Source organism: Phyllobates terribilis, unplaced genomic scaffold (genome assembly GCF_046119375.1).
Source record: "Phyllobates terribilis strain yellow unplaced genomic scaffold, ASM4611937v1 Scaffold_3__8_contigs__length_932513732, whole genome shotgun sequence".
NCBI lineage: Eukaryota > Metazoa > Chordata > Amphibia > Anura > Dendrobatidae > Phyllobates > Phyllobates terribilis.
The window spans coordinates 489,201,040-489,224,732 of record NW_027362763.1 but is presented as its reverse complement, the minus strand read 5'-3'; the positions used below and the strand labels follow the sequence as shown (position 1 = coordinate 489,224,732).

Sequence of the window (23,693 nt, the reverse complement as noted above, 5' to 3'; positions counted from 1 at the left end):
CCCATGCGTGTGACCGTGCCTTCGGGTTTCTTGGCCAGAGGACCTGAAATCCCCTGCCTGACGGATTCTGCTGCTGGGTAGGAGTTAGTCCCCACAGCCTCGGACTCCGGGTCCGGTAAGAAATCTTCTCAGTCAGGGCGAGCTCTGCAGCTGCCAGCCCCTGACTCCTTGTAACACTGCTCCCACAGAGCTCCTGTTGTTTCTTCCCATAGCTGCTTCTCTTCTCTGTCTCTACTTCTGGCATGGCCCAGGAGCTGGGCCCAGCCGGAGCCACAGCTCCCTGTCAGCCCTCCTGGCTGAACTCTCCCTCTGAACTCTCTAACCCTGCCTCAGCCCCAGGTTTATATAGGGGAAGTTCTTCCCCTCCCAGGACTGGGCAGGAGGTGTGGCATGCATAGGATCCCTGACCAAGAGACCTCCCACCTGCTCTCAGACATAACATTGCCGTTACTGTGGAAACCAGACCCCTGGGGTGCCACATTACAAAATAGATGGCATCATGAGAAAAGGAGATTATGTGGCAATACTGAAGCAACATCTCAAGTCACCAGGAAGTTAAAGCTTGGGCGGAAATGGGTCTTCCAAATGGACAATGACCCAAAGCATACTGACAAAATGATGAGTGGCTTATGGATAACAAGGTCAATGTTTTGGAGTGGCCATCACAAAGCCTTGATTTCAATCCTATTGAAAAATGTATGGGCAAAGCTGAAAAGGCAGGTGCGAGCAAGGCGACCAACAAACCTGGATCAGTTACAACAGTTTTGTCAAGAGGAATGGGCCCAAATTCCAACCAACTATTGTGAGAAGCTTGTGGAAGGATATCGCAAAAGTTTGACCCAAGTCATTCAGTTTAAGGGCAATGGTACCAAATACTAATGAAATGTATTTAAACTTTTGACTTTGCAATAAGTAAAAAAAAAATGCCTTAAAACATTCTCTCTCTCTCTCTTTATTCTGGCATTTGGCAAATATTAAAATTTATGGTAACCCTAATTGACTTAAACGGGAAAGGTTTATTCTGATTTCATGTCAGATATTGAGAAAAATATGCATATGTGTCTTTTTATATAGTGTATGTAAACTTCTGGTTTCAACTGTAGCTAAGGCATGAGAGAGCAAAATGAGCAGCTTGAGGCCTAATTTAAGGATTGACATGGTATAGGTCGACAAAAGTAGAGGCATTGAGGTGAAACCAGAAAAAAAGCCCCTTTTGGAAACAGCATCTCTTAAGGCATTATTAAATGGATGTAGTTTGACTACACAGATGTTTTCTAAAATTATTCTGCAAGTCTGGTGCAAAGTAAAATTGCATTTTTTTCACCGATATGCCATTTCAGTACCCAATATGTTGTGACCAGCTTGTGCTACTGTGAAAAAATAGCTAATTTATTTTATGCTGTACTTTCTTGTTGCAATTTTTTGCCAGGCAATACATCTTGACGGACATAAAAAGGTACTATGTGCACTTTAGGTCTAAGTTGAGCGATTTAGACAGCATTGGTCTAAATCATAATAAGAAAAAAAATTCACAAGGAGCCACCCATTCTGGAAACTATCACCCCACGACAATTATCAAGTGAACTGAGCATTTTGATCTTCATGTGTGTTTTTTTTAAATAATAATGCACATTAGATGGTGCAAAGTAAAAACTGCAATTTTTCCACAGAGATGCCATGTCAGTGACAAATATGTGGTTCCCAGCTTGTGCCATTGTAGAAAGAGCACATAATTTTTTTAAGCAGGTTCTCCCGGGCACTGCAGTGCGATATATGTAGATGTAAACCACTGTTTGGGCACACTGCTGGAACAATAGGATTCACCATTTGACTTTCAGCATTTGGATTTTGCTTAACTGGTTTACTACCACAATGTCATATTTAAAGACCCCCTGAGCTTCCAGTACAGTGGAAACCTGTGGAAAGTGAACCCATTTTGCTAACTACACTTAATCAGGGTATTCATCTTGGGGTATAGCAAAAAGTAGTTGGTTTATTGTTACTACAATTTATAATAAGGGGACTGTTCATATTAAGATCTTGAACTATTGAGTTACAAACGTTAATAGTCAGAGGTGCCTCTATGCTTATATTTCACCACCATTGTAAAAGCTATATGTTTAGAAGATATTTAGAATAGTGTGGTATGCTTTTCTGCAAAAAGAAGCAGATCATGGTGTACATACATCACCATAGCCTAGTGATTGGCTCGGGCAATCACGTGCACTGTAGTCTTGACTTCACAGCTGAAGCCAGTATTCAAACATTGGGAGTACAGGCAGAGAGCCAGTGCTGGAGCAGAGGAAGGTGACTACAGTTGGTTTTATTATTTTCACGTTGGGCAAGCCGATGCGGTTAAAAAATTTGAAGATGAAAAACCTATTTAAATATTTATTCCTGGGCAAAATATCGTGCAGTATTCACTGTACAGCTATTGCCTATATCCACACTTTTTCAGTCCATGTCGACAACAGGCTCCCAATGTAATCCCTCTATCGACAACAATAATTTCATAGGACACCAATAAATCTATCAGCATGGGATTTTTTTGGTGACATTGCATTTTCTTCCTCAGTTCTTCCTCAGTTATCTGTCATAAACGAAGAGAGTAGGAAAGTGCTGAGTGCCCCCTAAGGTGGAAACTGACGGTTATGCAATTATCTAAAGGAACTATAGCTCCAATTTAGGAGATCCCTTTGTTTGTGTTGTTGAATTATTGCAAGATGATACATCTCTTTCTTAACAAATTGTAATGTATCCTTGATCTTCTATGACTTATATTAACAGACAAAAGTGGTTAACGCCTCTCCAACCCCTGCCCAATATACTTCTTTAGATTGCTCAGCCAACAGCCATCTACGTTGACGGTCCCATAGACAGTAGCGCTCGCTCTACTGAGCACTCCTACGAAAGAAGCACTGCTGTACACGCCAGAACGCAATCTCTTTGACACCATCTGTCGGAGAATCAGGGGCCACAATACACATTAGACCGTCGCTTAAACCTATGATATCAGCAAGTTGAGCCAACAGTAGTCAAATGTGTATAGGGGCCTTATGTTTCCTTTAAGAAACAATTATTATCTGCGATTTCTACGTAGATCAGACAAAGGTTTCTGTTCTAACCTTTAAAGAGCTACAAGACAAATAATCACTAAAACATGAGGATTTAGACACCATAGGGTGACCCCGGGGCGTAGCCTTCACCTATTTTCTTCCAAGTGGAAAAATACCCCATTGCAGCTACGGACAGATGAACATGTACATAATGGCATTGGATTCACGTGAATATATTTCTATTTATTGGTGGCCATTATAGGGATACGCTCTATGTTTTACATTCTGAATTGTAATCTTCACTGAAAGAGAGGGTACCCTGCAGGTAAAAACGTACAAACCAATAAGAATAAGAGGAATGACAATAAGTGAATAGAACTAATATTGTCTATGGAAAAGGACCCTTGTTTTAGCTAGAGTATACAAGCTGCATAACCCATTCACTAAACCAATAGAAATGGAGTGATGCAACAAGGGAAGACAAAGCTTGATACAAGGGAAGTCATGGCGTGATACAAGGGAGGGTATAGCGTGATGCAACAAGGGAGGACATAGCGTGATACAACAAGGGAGGACATAGCGTGATACAACAAGGGAGGACATAGCGTGATGCAACAAGGGAGGACATAGCGTGATGCAACAAGGGAGGACATAGCGTGATACAACAAGGGAGGACATAGCGTGATACAACAAGGGAGGACATAGCGTGATACAACAAGGGAGGACATAGCGTGATACAACAAGGGAGGACATAGCGTGATACAACAAGGGAGGACATAGCGTGATGCAACAAGGGAGGACATAGCGTGATGCAACAAGGGAGGACATAGCGTGATACAACAAGGGAGGACATAGTGTTCAGGAGAGACTGGTCATCAGCACATGGTGTGAAGTACATGTACTGTGGCTGTTGTTGGAATAGTTATACATTGGGAATGTTAGCAGGTAATAGGGGTGTTTATTTATTTATGATCAATTAATGGCTTTTCAAAACGATATATCTAGTGATGTGACGGCTGGACAGCTGTACTAGAAGTCACATCCCATCAGTCCTGAAGCTGCAGAGGCAGGGTCTCCATATTGCCAGTGTAACAGCTAACGGAAGGTGCCTTTTCCCATTCCTATCAGCAGATGGTGACACGATGTTGTTTATTACAAGACCCAATGTGGGGATAAGGTTCTTTTCACACCACCATCATGGGTTCCATGACAGGAGGAATGTTTTGCGATTGATTTTGTGACAGAACGGTCAGTGTGAGGAGACGCCTATTAATCCTGTAGTGTGTGGTAGTATGAACAGCACGGACAAGCACTGAGCCTCCTGGAGCCCAGACAATCACGTCAGCCATGTAGTGTGACCACTGACTGACTGGCCGTGACACGGCAGTGCGAACAAGGCCGAATACGCCACTAGGACCCGGCTGACGGGCACCAGCTTATAAGAACATGACTACAGCGGTAATGGGCTCTGCGTCTCCCTCAGCCGTTTAGTACAGTCTGCCTGAGGTTAGACGGCAGCCGACATGTACCGCTAATACACCGCTATACTGCCCTGCCATAACATGGCTACACTGCGGGGGTAGCTCCCGTCTCAGCTACTGCTCTGAGCATCACGGAGCTCTGAAGCTTTTGGCGCCCTTCCACAGCCTCTCAGCTTAGTGGGAGGAGCCAGCACGTACGTCGGGCGCGCTGACATCAGTAGGCGGTACTGAAGTTTGCCTAGCAACGGAAGCGAAGCCCCTAGTAACAAGAAACAACTAGCACCCAGACAGGTACATGATAGTGCCCTATGGAAGTGAGTGTGTGCTGTGTACGGGGTGGCAGTGTGTGACATGGTGTGGCAGTGTGACATGGTGTTACAGTGTGTGATATGGTGTGGCAGGGTGTGACATGGTGTGACAGTGTGGGGCATGGTGTTACAGTGTGTGATATGGTGTTACAGTGTGTGACATGGTGTGACAGTGTGTGACATGGTGTTACAGTGTGTGATATGGTGTGGCAGTGTGTGACATGGTGTTACAGTGTGTGATATGGTGTTACAGTGTGTGACATGGTGTGACAGTGTGTGACATGGTGTGACAGTGTGGGGCATGGTGTGGCAGGGTGTGACATGGTGTGGCAGTGTGTGACATGGTGTGGCAGTGTGTGACATGGTGTGGCAGTGTGTGACATGGTGTGGCAGTGTGTGACAGTGTGTGACAGGGTGTGGCAGTGTGTGACATGGTGTGACAGTGTGTGACATGGTGTGGCAGTGTGTGACATGGTGTGACAGTGTGTGGCAGTGTGTGACATGGTGTGACAGTGTGGGGCATGGTGTTACAGTGTGTGACATGGTGTGACAGTGTGGGGCATTGTGTTACAGTGTGTGAGATGGTGTGGCAGTGTGTGACATGGTGTGGCAGTGTGTGACAGTGTGACATGGTGTGACAGTGTGTGACATGGTGTGGCAGTGTGTGACATGGTGTGACAGTGTGGGGCATTGTGTTACAGTGTGTGACATGGTGTGGCAGTGTGTGACATGGTGTGGCAGTGTGTGACAGTGTGTGACATGGTGTGGCAGTGTGTGACATGGTGTGACAGTGTGTGACATGGTGTGACAGTGTGTAGCAGTGTGTAACATGGTGTGGCAGTGTGTGACATGGTGTGACAGTGTGTGACATGGTGTGGCAGTGTGTGACATGGTGTGACAGTGTGGGGCATGGTGTTACAGTGTGTGACGTGGTGTGACAGTGTGTGACATGGAGTGACAGTGTGTGGCAGTGTGTGACATGGTGTGACAGTGTGTGACATGGTGTGGCAGTGTGTGACAGTGTGGGGCATGGTGTTACAGTGTGTGACATGGTGTGGCAGTGTGGGGCATTGTGTTACAGTGTGTGAGATGGTGTGGCAGTGTGTGACATGGTGTGGCAGGGTGTGACAGTGTGTGACATGGTGTGACAGTGTGTAGCAGTGTGTAACATGGTGTGGCAGTGTGTGACATGGTGTGACAGTGTGTGACATGGTGTGGCAGTGTGTGACATGGTGTGACAGTGTGGGGCATGGTGTGACAGTGTGTGACGTGGTGTGACAGTGTGTGACAGTGTGTGACATGGTGTGACAGTGTGTGACATGGTGTGGCAGTGTGTGACATGGTGTGACAGTGTGGGGCATTGTGTTACAGTGTGTGAGATGGTGTGGCAGTGTGTGACATGGTGTGGCAGTGTGTGACAGTGTGTGACATGGTGTGGCAGTGTGTGACATGGTGTGACAGTGTGTGACATGGTGTGACAGTGTGTAGCAGTGTGTAACATGGTGTGGCAGTGTGTGACATGGTGTGACAGTGTGTGACATGGTGTGGCAGTGTGTGACATGGTGTGACAGTGTGGGGCATGGTGTTACAGTGTGTGACGTGGTGTGACAGTGTGTGACATGGCGTGACAGTGTGTGGCAGTGTGTGACATGGTGTGACAGTGTGTGACATGGTGTGGCAGTGTGTGACATGGTGTGACAGTGTGGGGCATGGTGTTACAGTGTGTAACATGGTGTGGCAGTGTGTGACATGGTGTGACAGTGTGGGGCATTGTGTTACAGTGTGTGAGATGGTGTGGCAGTGTGTGACATGGTGTGGCAGGGTGTGACAGTGTGTGACATGGTGTGACAGTGTGTAGCAGTGTGTAACATGGTGTGGCAGTGTGTGACATGGTGTGACAGTGTGTGACATGGTGTGGCAGTGTGTGACATGGTGTGACAGTGTGGGGCATGGTGTTACAGTGTGTGACGTGGTGTGAGAGTGTGTGACATGGTGTGGCAGTGTGTGACAGTGTGTGACATGGTGTGGCAATGTGTGACATGGTGTGACAGTGTGTGGCAGTGTGTGACATGGTGTGGCAGTGTGTGACATGGTGTGGCACTGTGTGTCATGGTGTGGCAGTGTGTGACATGGTGTGGCACTGTGTGACATGGTGTGACAGTGTGTGGCAGTGTGTGACATGGTGTGACAGTGTGTGGCAGTGTGTGACATGGTGTGGCAGTGTGTGACATGGTGTGACAGTGTGTGACATGGTGTGGCATGGTGTGACAGTGTCTGACATGGTGTGGCAGTGTGTGACATGGTGTGGCAGTGTGTGACATGATGTGGCAGTGTGTGACATGGTGTGACAGTGTGTGGCCTGACTGCAGGCTGCCCTGTGTGTTATCTATGTGCCTATAGCTGCACCGGTCTCTATACACTCAGCATGGCTGCCATAGAATAGATGTGTGCACTCTAAATGCACTCTAAATGTCTAGGTGTCATCTCCATAGCATTACATGACCAGGAATACATGCAGCAGTCATAATGGGCTTTTTAGGCTACATGGGCAATGTTTTACTTGTATGTTATCACAGACACACGTATATTAACCCCTTACCGACACTGACAATTTCATTGATTTCTTTTTCTTCCTCCGGTAATTCCAAGAGCCATCACTTTTTATGTTTCCGTCGTCCCGGACATATGAGGTCTTGTCTATTGTAGGACAAGTTGTAGTTTTGAAGGACACCTGTCATTAAACGAGAAAAAAATCCAAGTGTGGTGAAATGGTTAAAATAAAGCAATTTTCCTATTGTTTTTTGGGTCTTGTTTTTACGGTGCTCATTGTGCAGTAAAAAAAGACCTGGCAACATGATTCTCCAGGTCGGTACGATTACGGCGAAACCAAACTTGGGTAGGTTTCCTTTAATTTATATACAGGGGTTGTCCGGCCCTAGGCGACCAGTCTGCAGGCAATCTATGTGACGAATCCTCACATCATGCTCACTGCGCACTGTGAGGGTTCGCCGGCGCTGGGAGCAGGCGATCATGTGACCGCAAATGTGTGATTTACATACTTCCGGCCACATTCCAACTAGACTGAGTCCGTCCTCGCTCAATACACTTACATTGAGCAGGACAGCACCCATCTAGTCAGCATGTGACTGCATGCATAGGCGGATTATAATGAGGGCAATCTGGGCTACCGCCCGGGGCCTCGGGCCTCCAGGGGGCTCTGGGGTGTTTATGGCCAGATTGCCCTCATTATATGTGCGGCGCCGCGGCACATACCGGCAGACAGTGGCGGGGGGCCCCCGGACCGCTCCCCCAGCAGCGGCGCACGCCCGCTACTTCTTCTTTGGCCGGGCCAGCACTGCAGCAGTTAACTTCCCTGTGCTGGCCCGGCCGCGTCACTGCTAGGAGACACGGCCCTGTGCGCGGCCGTGTCTCCTAGTTGTGACGTCATGCAGTGCGCGCCCGGTCTGCACTGCTGCACCGGAGAAGAGCAGGAGGACTGGAGCCGAGCCGGGGGATGGTGAGTCTGTGTGTGTGTGAGTGAGTGTGTGTGTGTGTGAGAGTGTGTGTGTGAGTATGTGTGTGTGTGCAGGCAGATATCATTGTGTGATGTCTGTTTATATGTATTTTTGTGTTTCATATGTGTTTATGCGTGTATGTATATGTCTGTATATGTTTGTATAGATGGTGCCGTGCGGCCTCCCGCTGTGTATAGATGGCACCGTGCGGCCTCCTGCTGTGTATAGATGGCGCCGTGCGGCCTCCTGCTGTGTATAGATGGCTACGTGCGGCCTCCTGCTGTGTATAGATGGCTACGTGCGGCCTCCTGCTGTGTATAGATGGCTATGTGTGGCCTCCTGCTGTGTATAGATGGCTACGTGTGCTCAATATTGAGTCATACAATTAATGTAAGGCTATGTGCCCACGATGCAGAAATGCTCCGGATTTTTTTTGAGCGTTTCTGCATCTCCCTGGCAGAAAAAACGCATGCGGATTGTACATGCGGATTTTACATACGTTTTTCCTGCCAGGGACACGCGGATGTGAAGCGTTCTTCACTTGCATTTCCGCATGCGGGTTGACAAGCGCTTTTCAAGCGATTTTAGCGTCACTTGGTAAGTGATTGACAACTTGGTCACACTATATAAATCCATGCAAACCCGGGTACCATCCGCACATTGAAACGCTTGGATTCCGCATCTACAGATGCAGTGATGCGGATTCCATGTGTTCCAATGCAAGTCAATGGCGGCGAAAACGCCGCGCTTCCGCAAAATAATTGGTAGTGCTGCGGATTTTTCCGCAATGATAATCCGCAGCGGAAATTTCCGCAGCATGTGCACAGCACATGCGGATTATCATTGGGGAACATTGCAGACCTTCTACAAAGCGTTTTTTAAGCGTTTCTGCCGCTGCGGAAACGCTTAAAAAACGCATAGTGGGCACACAGCCAAAAAAATTATTCTAATTAATATTGTGCCAAATTAATTTCACGTGAACTATCACATGATCTATGACAGGGGATCATGTGACATGTTACGTGATACATCAGGTGTGTGGGGGGGGGCCGCCCCTGGGGGGGGCCCGCCCCTTCTAAACTGCCCGGGGCCCTTTCTACTCTTAATCCACCCCTGACTGCGTGTATGCAAATCACATACTTGCAGTCACACACCCACCACACAGGAGAATCATCACCGTGCGGTCAATGTGAGGATTCATAAGTCTGCGTTCACGTAGAGCGACGACAGACTTGTAGCTTAAGTCTGGACAACTCCTCTAAAAGGGAACCGATCAACACTATAAACCTGCAAATATAGGGTTAATCTGCCGCTATAGCGTTATAATGCTGTCCAGCTGCCTTACTGAAAGCACGGCTACTGGGAGAAAATTAACTTTATTCCTCCTGACAGCTTTCTGTCATTGCTCACACCATTGTGAGCAACAGCTGTAAGCTTACCCTGGCAATTTGATTGACAGTTCGCTCTGCACAGATGCACTGCAGAGCCGCTCACTTTGTACTCAGTGGTGACTGTAGCTGCTCCTTACACCTCTTTGACAGCCGGGAGGGATAAAGTTAATTTTCTCCTGGTAGCCACGTGTTCAGCAGTGCCATTAACCTTGAGATAGACCCTATATCTGCAAATTAAAGAAGTTGTCCACTACTTTAGCATTGATGACCTATCCTTAGGATAGATCATCAATGTCTGATCGGCCGAGGTTAGCTGTTATCGGTGTCGGCGGCAGGAAGTACTCACTTGCCGAGCTGCTCTCTCTACTTGTAGTGGCCGCCGCAGTGTATTACACATCTGCCTCCTATTAATTTGAATAGAAGGCAGATGTGCTGTACCAAGCCTCGTCCACTACTAGAAGATGCAGCAGCTCTGCAAGTGAGTACTTCCTGCCGCCGATATCAGAGGAGGTGCCGGGTGTCGGACCACTGTTGATCAGACATTGAGGACCTATCCTGAGATAGCATGCTGCGATTTTTTTCTCAGTCCGATTTCCGCTGAGAAAGAAATCGCACATGAGATGCGCCTCATAGAATAATATTGGTCAGAGTTCAATCTGATTTTTTTATCGGACTGCACTTGTCCGTTTTTCTTGCAAATTAGTATCAGCCCTTAAGCCATTTATATGGGCATGTAGGTCAAAGGAAGTTGAATAAAATGATACCTTGATATCTGCGATCCGATGGCCATTCCAAAGAGATCCACGTTTTGTATTTAGTATGTAAATGAGCTGTTAAGATCTCTAACTGGACACAGATCTCCCTGAGAATCTGCCTTCAGAACTTCTTTTAACCCCTTCCCGACTTTGGGTGTACCCAGTATGTAATGGTTGGGAAGTTCTTCCCGGCCTATGACGTACTGGGTACATCATGGCGATTTCACATTCACTGGAGTCTTGCACTCGCAATCACCACCAGGTGTTCAGCGGATATCACATCTGACACCCGGTTTTCACCGCCAGGTAGTTTCACCCCCTAAATGCTGTGATTGATATTGATTGCAGCATTTAGACGGCAGGCAGCCGTCTGGCTTACAATCCAGCAGTGTCCTTCTTTTTAGGCGTGCATAAAATCGCAGTCCGCCACAGTTTTGTGCACTTCTGAAAAAAAGAACAATGCTGAACAGAGCCCAGATGAAGTCCAGAGTAACTCTGATGTCTCATTATAGTGAATGGATCCATCTGGGGTTTCATGTGAATCGCGTGACTCAGAGATTTAGATGGAAACCCCAAAGTAAGCGTAGAGCGCAGGGTAAAGGTGATCCAAAATTTTATATAAAATGTTCCCAGCTAAAGCTTCAAATCTATCCACAAAAAAAGCAAGTCCCCACTCAGGTCTGTCATCTGTTAACGGAAATATATGAGGCTTCCACGTTACTGGTAGCACAAAGGCTCGGGAAAAGTGAAATGGCTCCTCGCCCCCAAAAGAAATTCAGCAAATTCTGCGCTCCCAAATCCAAATGCCCCCCTCCCTTCTGAGCCCCAGTGTGCCTAAACCACATTAATGTCCACATGTTTGGCATTTCTGTAGCGATGAGAGCGCGCATAATTTACGAGTGCGTGTCTCCAGTAGCTTGACACTACAACGTACTGGGGACTACAATGTACTGGCACTACAATGGCAGTTTGTAATTTTCACTCAGCAACATCCACTGCTGCTTGTTTCTAGAAAACTACCATAGAGTCAAAATCGTTACTATATCTGTAGATAAATTCCCAAAGGGGTATAATTTCCAAAATGGGGTCTGCTCTTCTAACACGTAGGGGCTCTGTATATGGGATACGCAAACTATTCTAGGAAAATCTGCGCTCCAGGAGGCAAATAGTGCTCCATCCCTCTCGAGTCTTGCCGTGTGGCTAAGCAGTACTGCACAGCCGCATATGGAGTATTTCTACATTCAGCAGAAATTGTGGGACATATTTTGGTGCCATTTTTACCCATTTCCCAGTGTGAAAATGTAAAATCTCGTGCTAAAACAAAATATTAATGATAAAAATGTAATTATTTGTTCTTCACCGCCCAATGGTATAAAGTTCTGTGACACACCTGGGTTGTCAATGTGATCACTGCACCAATAGATTAATTCATTGAGAGTTGTAGTTTGGAAAATGGGGTCACTTATGAGTGATTCTGCTGTTTTGGTACCTCATGGCCTCTCCCTGTAGGTCTTGGCTCCCGCAAACCATAACAGTAAAATCTGAACTATAATATGGCACTCCTTCCCTTCTGAGCTTTGCACTGTGTCTGAAAAGTATTTCCTGATTACATGTAGGGTATTGGCACACTCAGGAGAAATTTTTACAAGAAACTGAGGTCCATTTTTTCCTACTAACGCTTAGAAAAACTAAAAACTTGAGGCTAAAGCAACATTTTAGTGGTAAAAATGTAATTATTCTTTCTTCACCTCCCAATGGTATAAAATTCTGTGAGGCACATGGGGTGTCAATATGATCATTGCACCTTTAGATGAATTCATTGAGAGGTGTAGTTTGTAAAATGAGGTCACTTATGGGCGGTTCTGCTGTTTTGGCACCTCAGGGACTCTGCCAATGTGACATGACCCCCTCATACCATTCCAGCAAAATCTGAACTCCAATATGGCACTTCCTCTGAGCTTTGCACTGTGCCTCAAAAGTAGTTTTCCCCCACATATGGAGTATCAGTGTACTCAGCAGAAATTGCACAACATATTCTGTGGTCTATTTTCTCCTGTTACACTTGTGAAAATAAAAAAATTGGGGCTAAAAGAACATTTTTGTGGGAAAAATGTGATTTTTTTATTTTTACGGCTCTACGTTATAAACTTATGTGGAGCACCTGGGGGTTCAAGGTGCTCATGATACATCTAGATAAGTTCTTTGAGGGGTCTAGTTTCCACAACAGGGTCACATGTGGGGGTTTCTACTGTTTAGGCACATCAGGGGCTCTCCAAACACGACATGGTGTCTGCTCTCGATACCAATCAATTTTGCATTACAATGGTGCTCCTTTTCTTCCGAGCCCTGCTGTGTGCCCAAACAGTTTTCCAAAACATATGGGTTATTGGTGTGCTCAGGAGATATTGGACAACAAATTTTGGAGTCCATTTTCTCCTGTTAATAAAAAACAATTGGGTCTAAAGTAAAATGTTGGTGAAAAAAGTTAAATGTTTATTTTTTCCTTCCACGTTGCTTCAGTTCCTGTACAGCACCTGAAGGGTTAATAAACTTCTTGAATTTGGATTTGAATACCTTGAGGGGTGCAGTTTTTAGAATGGTGTAAATTTGGGGTATTTTCTGTCATGTAGGCCCCTCAAAGTCACTTCAAATGTGATGTGATCCCTAAAAAAATGGTTTTGTAAATTTCCTTGGTAAAATGAGAAATCGATGGTCAACTTTTAACCCTTCTAACTTCCTAATAAAAAAAATAATGTTTCAAAAATCGTGCTGATGTAAAGTAGATATGTTGGTGGGAAATGTTATTTATTAACTATTTTGTGTGACATAATGCTCTGGTTTAAGGGCATAACAAATAAAAGTTTGAAAATTGCAACATTTTCTAAATTTTTGCCAATTTTTTCATTTTTCACAAAAAAACGCAAGTCATATCTAAGAAAAATATTAAGATTTGAGAGTCCTCAGTGGTTGATACCTTTTAATGGCTAACTGGAAAGATGGTAACAAGCTGCAAGCTTTCGAGACTACTCAGGTCTCTTCATCAGGCATAGTATAACACAAAATCTGAAGAGTCACATATTTATACACAATGGGACACAGAAATAATGTAATAAATAAGACGGGTAACGTAAAGCAGAGCTATTACTGTGGGAGAAAGATAAACAGTTCTGTCCGTAAATATTGGATTAGTTCATAGGCATGGATTTATGTCATTCTACATCAACTAAGGAATGTGGTCCTCAGAGCTTTGGGGTCATCATAACCCTGGAGCAGACCTCAATCCCCAGACAATAAAACTTTCACAGTCCTTATCTATGAACTAATCCAATATCTACAGCCAGAACTGTTTATCTTTCTCCCACAGTAATAGCTCTGCTGTACGTTACCTGTCTCATGTATTACATTATTTCTGTGTCCCATTGTGTATAAATATGGGACTCTTCAGATTTTGTGTTATACTATGCCTGATGAAGAGACCTGCGTAGTCTCGAAAGCTTGCAACTTGTTACCATCTTTCCAGTTAGCCATTAAACGGTATCAACCACTGAGGACTCTCAAATCTTAATATTTTTCTATCTACTGGCTATCACGGTAAAAAAATATATATTTTCCCTGAGTCATATCTAACTAATTTTACCACTATCATGAAGTACACTGTGTCACGAAAAAATAATCTCAGAAACAGTGGGATCCATTAAAGCATTCCAGAGTTATAACCTCATAAAGTGTCACTGGTCAGAATTGTAAAATTTGGCCTGGTCATGGAAGGTAAAGGGGTTAAAGGGAATGTGTCAGCAGTATTTCACTCCCCAAACTATATGTGCATGTAGCTTTTCAAACATAAATCCAGTCATACGTTTTAACGGCTATTCCGTTCCTCCGTTACTGGGAAATCAGCTTTTAAATTCATATAAAAATGAGGCTGTTCCTCTGAATCCTCTGTCACTCTAGCTCTCTCTTCGTCCAGCGCCGCCTCTTCTTGTGTGACTGACTGCTCCTTTGCCTGAAGTCACACAGCATAAAGGTTGTCAGTCAAGCAGGAGGAGGCAGCGCTGGGAGGGGAATAGAGCTGGAGTGACAGGGGCTTCAGATCTACAGCCTCATTTGCATATCAATTCAAACACTGATTTCTCAGTAATATAAAAATGGACTGGCCATGTAAAAGTATTTCAGGACTTGTATTTGAAAGAGCCACGTGCACATTTGCATAGTTTGGGGGGGTGACATCCTGCTTACAGATTTCCTTTAAATGAAGGGGGCATTACCAGTGTGAGACATGTAATGAACAGCACTAGAAGAAAGGGACATTGTCCTATTCAGGTGAAAAAAAACTTCAAGGTTCCATTCATTCTGCCATAGAGGCATCTCTTCACCTAAATGGGACGCTGTCTCTTTGTTCTATCGATTTTTTTTCCAAGTGAACTCCTCGGAACTATGTGCCCTTTGTAATTGTCAAATATTGGAAAGCTGCGAGCTACCTTCATTTTTATGATGTAATGAATAACAGTCTGCCCTACTGATTTTACTGTAGAGCTGTGTCTGATTACAACTAATACAGTACAGCAGAGCTAAACTTAGTGTACACACCTACAGCTATAGCTTTCCTCTCATTGTGCTGTCTGATCAGCTGTACTTTCTTTCCCCCCACAGTGATTGCCTGTGAGCTGGAAGCTGAAGTGTTAGTTATTATTATTTATTATTATAGCGCCATTTATTCCATGGCGCTTTACATGTGAAAAAGGGGTATACATAGCAGAAACACTTACAATAATCTTGAACAAAATGAGTCAGTGACTGGTACAGGAGGAGAGGACCTTGCCCACGAGGGCTCACAATCTACAAGGTGTAATCAGGCACAACTCTGCAGCAGAGCTGACAGCACTATTGAAGGAGACTTGTCGAGTTTAGGGTTTCCAGATGTTTTTGCCTGTTTTTTCATTTGTGTCTTTACGAGAAGTCACAAAGTTTAGCGCAAATGTCCCCCTTGGAGTGATTTTATGTAAAGTACACCTGAAACTTTGGTGCAATTTTTGCAATCTTTGCAAAATTTTAGCGAAACGTGTTTTTGCACTAAGAAGTCTGAAAACAGGTTAAAGACAGAAATAACGAGCTTATGTTATTTTGGCCAAAACGTATAAAAAAAAAAACATCAAGACAAAAAAAGAAAAGTTACTTAAAAAACGCAAATGATGAATTGGGGCCAAATTCTTTTCTCTGTGATAATTAGGAGTGGTAACTGAGATGTTCTGTGGACTAAGACATGTATTATGACGGGTATCGCATATATTATAACTTTAGGCGGATTTTATGAAGTTTGTCACTCCCACACAATTGAAATGGAATAATTTGGACATTTATAGCTTTGTTCCTTTGAGATCCATAGGGGTTTGTTAGCAGAACGTTTTTAATTTTGGAAAATATATCTGCACATTGTTCACCATCCATAAGGACTGTACACCTGTCAGAAATGGCAAATTGTATTTGAGAGCGCATACACACCTCCATCTCTGCTCTTGCACACCCCCCTTATTCTATGCTCATTCATTGGACGCTCGTCCACACGGAGCCTGTGTTATCCTCACACACGGAGGTGGGAGGGGGAGTAAGCAGTGCTTGCCTCAGTCACTGTGCACAGTCACAACCCTCAGGCTGCACATCAGCACATTGCTCTTTCCTAATTCATATACCACCGTGGCTTTATTGTCTCTGGAGTATCAGCAGTTTCTCACCCTCCCTAACTGTTTTATAGGGGGGAGGTAAAAGGGATCTGAAGACGTGAAGATGGCGACAGGGATGAGCTGGCATCAGCAACAGCATTACTACGGTGGAGGGGCTTCTACCAGTACTGCCAAGTTTGTGCCCTCATCTCCTGGTGTAATGGCACATCAAGCTGGACTGAGTATGGAGTATACTGCAGAACTGCACCTTAAAATGAGCAAGAAGATAGCACAGCTGACAAAGGTAACCAGCAGTTGTAGAAAGGGTTAATGATGCTGGCCTTTAAAGCGTTGGCTTATAAAACCATTTACGAAATGTATGCTGATGTACAGAGGTTTTACTGATGAAGTATGTATGTGTGTATATATATATATATATATATGTATATATACGTGCATGTGTGTGTGCATATACGTATAAATATATATATATATATACACACACATTGTTTTCAAATATTATTCAAATGTTTACTTTGGAGAATAATAATAACGGTGCTAACTTTAAGGAATAATTTAATAAATGAGATGTTACTACTGAATGAAATATACTCATCAGGAGCTACGTAAATGTCATCTTCCCTACAGATAGCATTCAGTATCGGGCACGAAAAATCAGTCAATTAATGCATTGAAGTGGTTTGCGGTTGTTTCTCTCTGTAGATGACAGTCATTTTTCTGTGTTGTTATATTCGACTGTCCATTCCTTGAAAATAACTTCTTTCTAGGTTACCGATTGTCTGTGAAAGTCTTGCGTCAGCATTGGCAGTGAGTGACGGGACAGCCCACCCATTCCTTCTAGTTGGCCAAACAGCAACATAGCAAAAGCCACATTAAAAATATGGGCTAACGTATGCAATCATTTGCCTACCCAGTTGCATCCGTCTTGCAGTGACTGGCAGAAGTGTACACCAGATGGTGTATGCTTTTTTTATTGCTTTTTGTATTCACTTGTATTGAAAAGCACAGTCAAATACATTTTTCAATACAGTTGGAGCCAGGGTTATATATCGATATCAAGCAAATTACCAAACCTTTTTGCCATACTGTGAGAAAGTAAAGTCTAGGTCCACATAGGTGTAATTGTTAGATTTGTACGTTTGCTTATAGTCTAAAAACACAATGGGAAATGAGCCCTAAAGGAGTCAGTTATGTAGGTTCAGAGAACTCTGAAAATTGAGTAGGATATTGGGGAATTTAAGTTACTATGTATAATGTCCTTCTGCTCTTTTTCAGACTACAGACTTTCACAGCAGACCATAATGTGAATTTCATTCACAGACTATAGATTGCTATAAATGGCTTGATGACAAGAGCAATAACGTTACATTTGGGAACCTATGCCTTAAAATATCACTTGTATATCTCGCAAGTGGACAAACTAATGAAAAGATGACATTTCCTGGTCTTATTTAAATATGTACGTTGAGCTCAGCCTATTTCTGTATTTGAAGGCCTATTAGGTTGCATGGACCCCGTCCACAGAGCTTGCTATATGCATGGACTTGTATTACTACACTAGCCACGATGTACTACTATAATTCTCATGCAGAAAAATGCATTGGCCGTGACTTCCCCTGGCATGCTCAGTTGTTTTCTGGGGGCTTATGAGACAACCCTTTTAATTTCCTTTACTTTGTTTGCAAGTATAGCCTCTGGCAAATGACTATATATAATGCTTATTACCCAGTGGACGGTAAAGCATGCATTGATTAAATACATTTAATATTTTATATACTGTTTTTTTCATTCATTGTTGAGATTGCTTTTCTTTTAGATGTTATAGGCTCTTCGATATATCAATGTACTATTTTTAGTAGGATATTTTTTAGAAGTGGCACTAAAATAAATCAAAGTTAGCCAGTATTTGGTATCTTCCATAGCAGTTAAAGCCCAGGAGTGCCTCCAGTTGCACATGACTTGTGTGGATACTGTCTTTTACACCTGGCTTCCTCTCAGGATTGCTGAATACACAGGAGACCAGTTACTGCCTGCCTTTTCCAAGAGAAAATGGAGACATGTAGATGGGCTCTTTGTGTACTGATAAATAGGGAAGCATAAATACTTTGGTCTCATCTCTTTTCATGTGGTTATGCTTGGTTTATTCTGTCTTCTCCTAAGCAAAATAGTAGATCAGATTTTACTTTCATGCTGGGATATATAGCTTATATTTATAGGAAACTTGGGGAGATGGGCAGCTGAAATCCTTGGATAAGGGCGCATGTATGTATAAATGAACATTAGCCAGAAGGGAAATCTTAGCTGTCTTGCCATCCAGACTCAGTGGTACATCAAGTTCAGCTCAAGGCTTTCTTACTCAAATGCACAAAATTCTGCTGGAAGAGGAAAGAACACAGATTCCGTAAATGTTAATATGTGTTAAGCAGGAAAGACTGAGCTTATCAGTATTGATTTTATTATATCAGGCTACATCTGATTATTATCATGTGGTTAAGAAAGAACCGTCTGTGTCAGTATTAAATTGGAAGAGTGCACTGTTCCTGTGTGTTTCACATTCTGACATCATCCTGTCAGACACTATGACCTAGATCTATCAAGGGTACTAAGCATTAACGCTTATTAACTCCTAGTTATGTGAATGAGCAGGAGCGATGGCAGTCAATAATGTATTTAGGTGTACATACCACTAATATCTCAAAGGGCTTCTCCTCTTTGGACAATCAATCTCTATTTGTTAGAAGGGTACCTTGATAATAGATTACATATATTTCCCGTTGCTGTGATCTCCATAGGAAGCTGTAATATGTGGGGAAATCTGGAAGCAAGTGATAAATTTCCCTGTGTAACACCTCCACAGGGAAATTGAAGCATTGTACTGGGCCCTTTCAAATCATTGGATTGTCCACGTGATGGAGGATAAGCCTTTCGGACCAAGAGACACTCTTCATAACGTCGGCTAAGAGTTGAAGATCCTAAACCCAAGACTCCTGTATATCAACTGAGAACTCCGTAATAGGATGTATGAAAATGGATGTTCTAAAGTGGAAGTAACCCAGTGAAACAACAATTTCACTGTTGTTATCACGTAAACGCTCTCATCTATTGTCTCTTCAGAACTGAGAATGAAAGCACTTAAAGCCCTGATAGACATTGAAGAAATATTATCCAAACCCATCTATTTTGGTGTCGACCATCTAATATACAGTTGAAACCAGAAGTTTACATACACTACTTAAAAAGACACATATGCATGTTTTTCTCAATAGCTGACTTGAAATCAGAATAAACCTTTCCTGTTTTAGGTCAATTAGGATTACCATAATTTTTAATATTTGACAAATGCCAGAATAATGAGAGAGAGAATATTTTGCATTTTTATTACTGACTGCAAAGTCAAAAGTTTACATACACTAAGATTACTTTAACTTTAAATGATTCTGGACTGCCCATATGATGATGTCATGTGTTTGGAAGCTTCTTATAGTTTTTTTTGCAACATCTGAGTTAATTAGAGACACCTGTGGATGTATTTTAATGCACACCTGATACACACTGCTTCTTTGTGTAGCATCATGGGAAAGTCTAAAGAAATCAGCCAAGAGAGTTGTGGACTTGCACAAGTCTGGCTCATCCTTTGGTACAATTTTCAAGATACCTGAAGGTGCCCTGTTCATCTGTACAGACAGTTATACGCAAGTACAAACAAGATGGGAATGTCCAACTATCATACCGCTCTGGAAGGGGACAAGTTCTGTGTCCCAGAGATGAACGTGCTTTGGTCCAACATATGCATATCAACCCAAGGACGAAAGCAAAAGACTTTGTGAAGATGATGACGGAAGCTGGTAAGATTGTGTCAATAATCACAGTGAAACGAGTACTGTTATCAACATGGACTGAAAGGCCACTCTGCCAGGAAGAAGCCATTGCTCCAAAAGAAACATAAAAAAAAAGATTAATGTTTGCAAATGCACACAGGAACACATACCTTAATTTTTGGAGACATTTCCTGTGGTCTGATGAAACTAACTGGGGTTGTTTTGCTGCAGGAGGGACTGGTGCACTTCACAAAATAGATGGCATCATGAGAAAAAAAGATTATGTTGCAATGCTCAGTGGTTAGCATTGCAGCCTTGCAGCTCTGGGTTCAAATCCCACCAAGGAAAACATCTGCAATGAATTTGTATGTTCTCCTCGTGTTTTCGTGGGCTTCCTCCGGGTTCTCCGGGTTCCTCCCACACTCCAAAGACATACTGATAGGGAATCTAGATTGTGAGCCCCAGTGGGGACAGTGCCGATAATGTCTGTAAAGCGCTATGGAATTAATGGCGCTATATAAGTGAGTAAAATAAATAAATAAAATAAATAAATACTGAAGCAACATCTCAAGACATTAGCCAAGAAGTTGGGCTGAAATGGGTCTTCCAAATGGACAATGACCTGAAGCATACTGCCAAAATGGTAACAAAATGGTAACAAAGTGGCTTAAGGATAAGAAAGTCAATGTTTTGGAGTGGCCATCACAAAGCCTTGATCTCAGTCCTATTGAAAATGTATGGGCAAAGCTGAAAAGGCAGGTGCGAGCAAGGCGACCTACAAACCTGGATCAGTTACACCAATTTTGTCAGGAGGAATGGGCCCAAATTCCGACCAACTATTGTGAGAAGCTTGTGGAAGGATATCCCAAACGTTTGACCCAAGTCATTCAGTTTAAGAGCAATGGTACCAAATACTAATGAAATGTATGTAAACTTTTGACTTTCAATAAGTAATAAATATGCCTAAAAACATTCTCTCTCTCATTATTCTGGCATTTGGCAAATATTAAAAATTACAGTAATCCTAATTGACCTAAAACGGGAAAGGTTTATTCTGATTTCATGTCAGATATTGAGAAAAACATGCATATGTGTCTTTTTATATAGTGTATGTAAACTTCTGGTTTCAACTGTATGTGAGGGCCTTCTTGCTCTCTCCAGATATCATCTGTTGGGATGGAAATGATCAGACACATTGAATTTCAGTACTCTATCCTTTTGGTCTTTCCAGAGATAAGCTACCACCAGAGGAGTCTGGCAGCTACTTATCCCACTGTCCCTGGCGGATTAAGGAGGGATAGTTGTTAACCAATTGAGCTGACAGGTTTTTAAAGAGTATGGATGACTGTAGTATTTATTCTATTCGTATTTATTCTACCAGCCTCTTGTAGTTTTGCAGATAATACAGCCATGACAGTTTGCAGATTGACTGGTATCAGCCATTTATACCATAGTGTGTATTACTAAATCAAATTAAAAAAAAAACATAATGAGGACTAGTACTAGAGATTAAGAGGACTTTAGGCACAGGCTGTGGCGTAAAGGGGAAACTTGTAGGGCCATGTCGCCAAAATTGCAGTCATTTTAAATTAAACCATCTAGGATTCAGCTTGCGTTTATCAAGTGGATGGTGGGTGTGCGACTCAAACGTGTGGAGAATTTCAGTGCAAAATAATGATGGGCTTCGTATTAGTATAACTCTATCCATTCTTATGTTAAAACGATAATTCTTTTTCTGTCAGTCAATGAGAAGCATGGCGTTATCCTATGCGAAACATGTTGAGGTCGTCCTCGTTTTGGTAACAAAGCACACGTTTTCGCAGAAGCAAGCAACGTCACCTAGACAGGTCTCCAATCACCCATAGTGCAGTTGCCAAACTCCATGGCAAATTTTGAGAAACAGGTTCTGCAACCAATGAACCAAACACTGATTGATCAAAAACATCTACTGATGAAGCAACAGTAAGCGCTGTTCTGGCCTCATTCTGCAGGAGCCGCAGTAGGATCTGTTCTCTGTGTTTGGATTATACCACTATTCAGTGAATTTTGTCTGCCTATAAATGGCAACCTTCTGAAATTCAGATATTGCTACACATGACTGAGGGCGACCATTGGATAGAAGTTGCAGAATGGGTGGCACAGCAATTTCAGATAAAGCCTCGTTTTCAGGTGCTGCTCGGTGAGGACATGAGGTGTTGCAACTGCTTGTTTGCTTGGCGTCGACTGAAATCTTTTGCAAAGACACTTGTGCTTTGTTCACCAGGAATAAGACCATCTCAACATCTCCTTAGGTAACATCGCTATTCAAATTGCCTGTACAGAAGAAATATCACATGAGAATGAATAAAGTTATGTTAACATAAAGCACACCATTTTTTCCTGGTGAAATTTTCTACCTGGATGATGTGTCACACACCTATCTTCCCATATGAAAAAAGGAAGTAGAATCCAAGATGAAAGTATTCGAGTGGCTGTCATGCTGGTGACACGACCTAACAAATTTCCACCTTCCCCCAACATTTGACGCCAAACCGTTTTCAGTTTTTTTGGGTGTTTCCTTCCTTTCCTATCAATTACTGATGGTATCAACTCTGCAAATATTCAAGTTTACATATTAAATGTTACCTTTCATAAATAGTTTGCAATAAAACATATGTAATAGAGGGAAGTGATTAACTAATGTTTGACCTTCTTACCTTCTCACAGTTAATATAGAAAGGATGTATAAAGTGTTATAATAAAATAAAACACATTCACAGGTGGTTTTCGCAAGGCAGCTACAAGCTTGTCACCAGTCATATTCCCAACAGCTTAGTTGAGCCCTGACAATGCAGTAGTATTGCTGTACAGGGTTTGGCGTGAAGACTATGCGATCTAGAATGCAAATCATCAATAAGCAGTCCAGAATGTTGGAAGATTCCAGCTCTGAGACTCGCACAATTCTAAATGCAGTTCTTTACTAAAATACATGCTGTAACTCAAGATCAATGCAACATAAGCAGTTCAATATATTCATAAATTCAGGTACATTAACTTAAAGGGGTTGTCTGGTGAAAACAAGGATAGGTGATAACATTGATCATTGGGAATCCAACTGAGGGAACCTGCACCGATTGGGAGAACGGGGATCTTTTATACCCCTTAGAATGGAGCAGCAGTGCGCATTCTCAACCGCAGCTCCATTCATTTCCTATAGGATTACCAAGCACTGCTTCAGCTTTTCCTGACCGCCCCACAGAGAAGGAAGGGAGTGTAGTTTGAGCATCTAACCTTCCACGCCATTTTGTAACAGGGTTTAAAGTTCCCAGCCAATGGCAGGACACCTATCCATAGTGATTTATCAGCCATCCTGTAAATAGGTGATAGCTTTTTTTAAGTGGACAATGCCTTTAATTAATTAATTTTCTATGCAAATAGCCTCTTTAGAAGGAAGAGGACTTTATCTCTGGCACCACCTATTGGACCCTAAAATCAATATTGACCCTTTAACAAGATTTCCAAATGACTTAGGATAAGAAACCAAACCAGAAACTCCATTTGCAGACACGTGTTTTAGGGTGTTGCCCCTCCTCAGATTCAAAATAATGTTCAAAGATGAATGTGCTTCTAAGTAAAACAGAAATCTTTGCATCACGCAGACAATAATGGGACTATGAATGTTATAATTACTTTATAAATGTTGGCATGTCCT

General features: G+C 42.9%; 1 protein-coding gene across 6 annotated transcripts in view; it reads left to right on the top strand.

Annotated features, from left to right (window-relative positions):
• Positions 1-4,708: 4,708 nt before the first annotated feature.
• Positions 4,709-23,693, top strand: part of FAM184A (family with sequence similarity 184 member A) — a 314,499-nt gene continuing 295,514 nt past the window's right edge. For all 6 annotated transcript variants that reach the window (XM_073675939.1, XM_073675937.1, XM_073675938.1 and 3 more), the window contains exons 1-2: positions 4,709-4,828; positions 16,256-16,467. In XM_073675939.1, the coding sequence (XP_073532040.1) occupies positions 16,288-16,467 (180 nt within the window). In that variant the 5' untranslated portion in view covers positions 4,709-4,828; positions 16,256-16,287. The remainder of the gene's footprint in view (positions 4,829-16,255; positions 16,468-23,693) is intronic.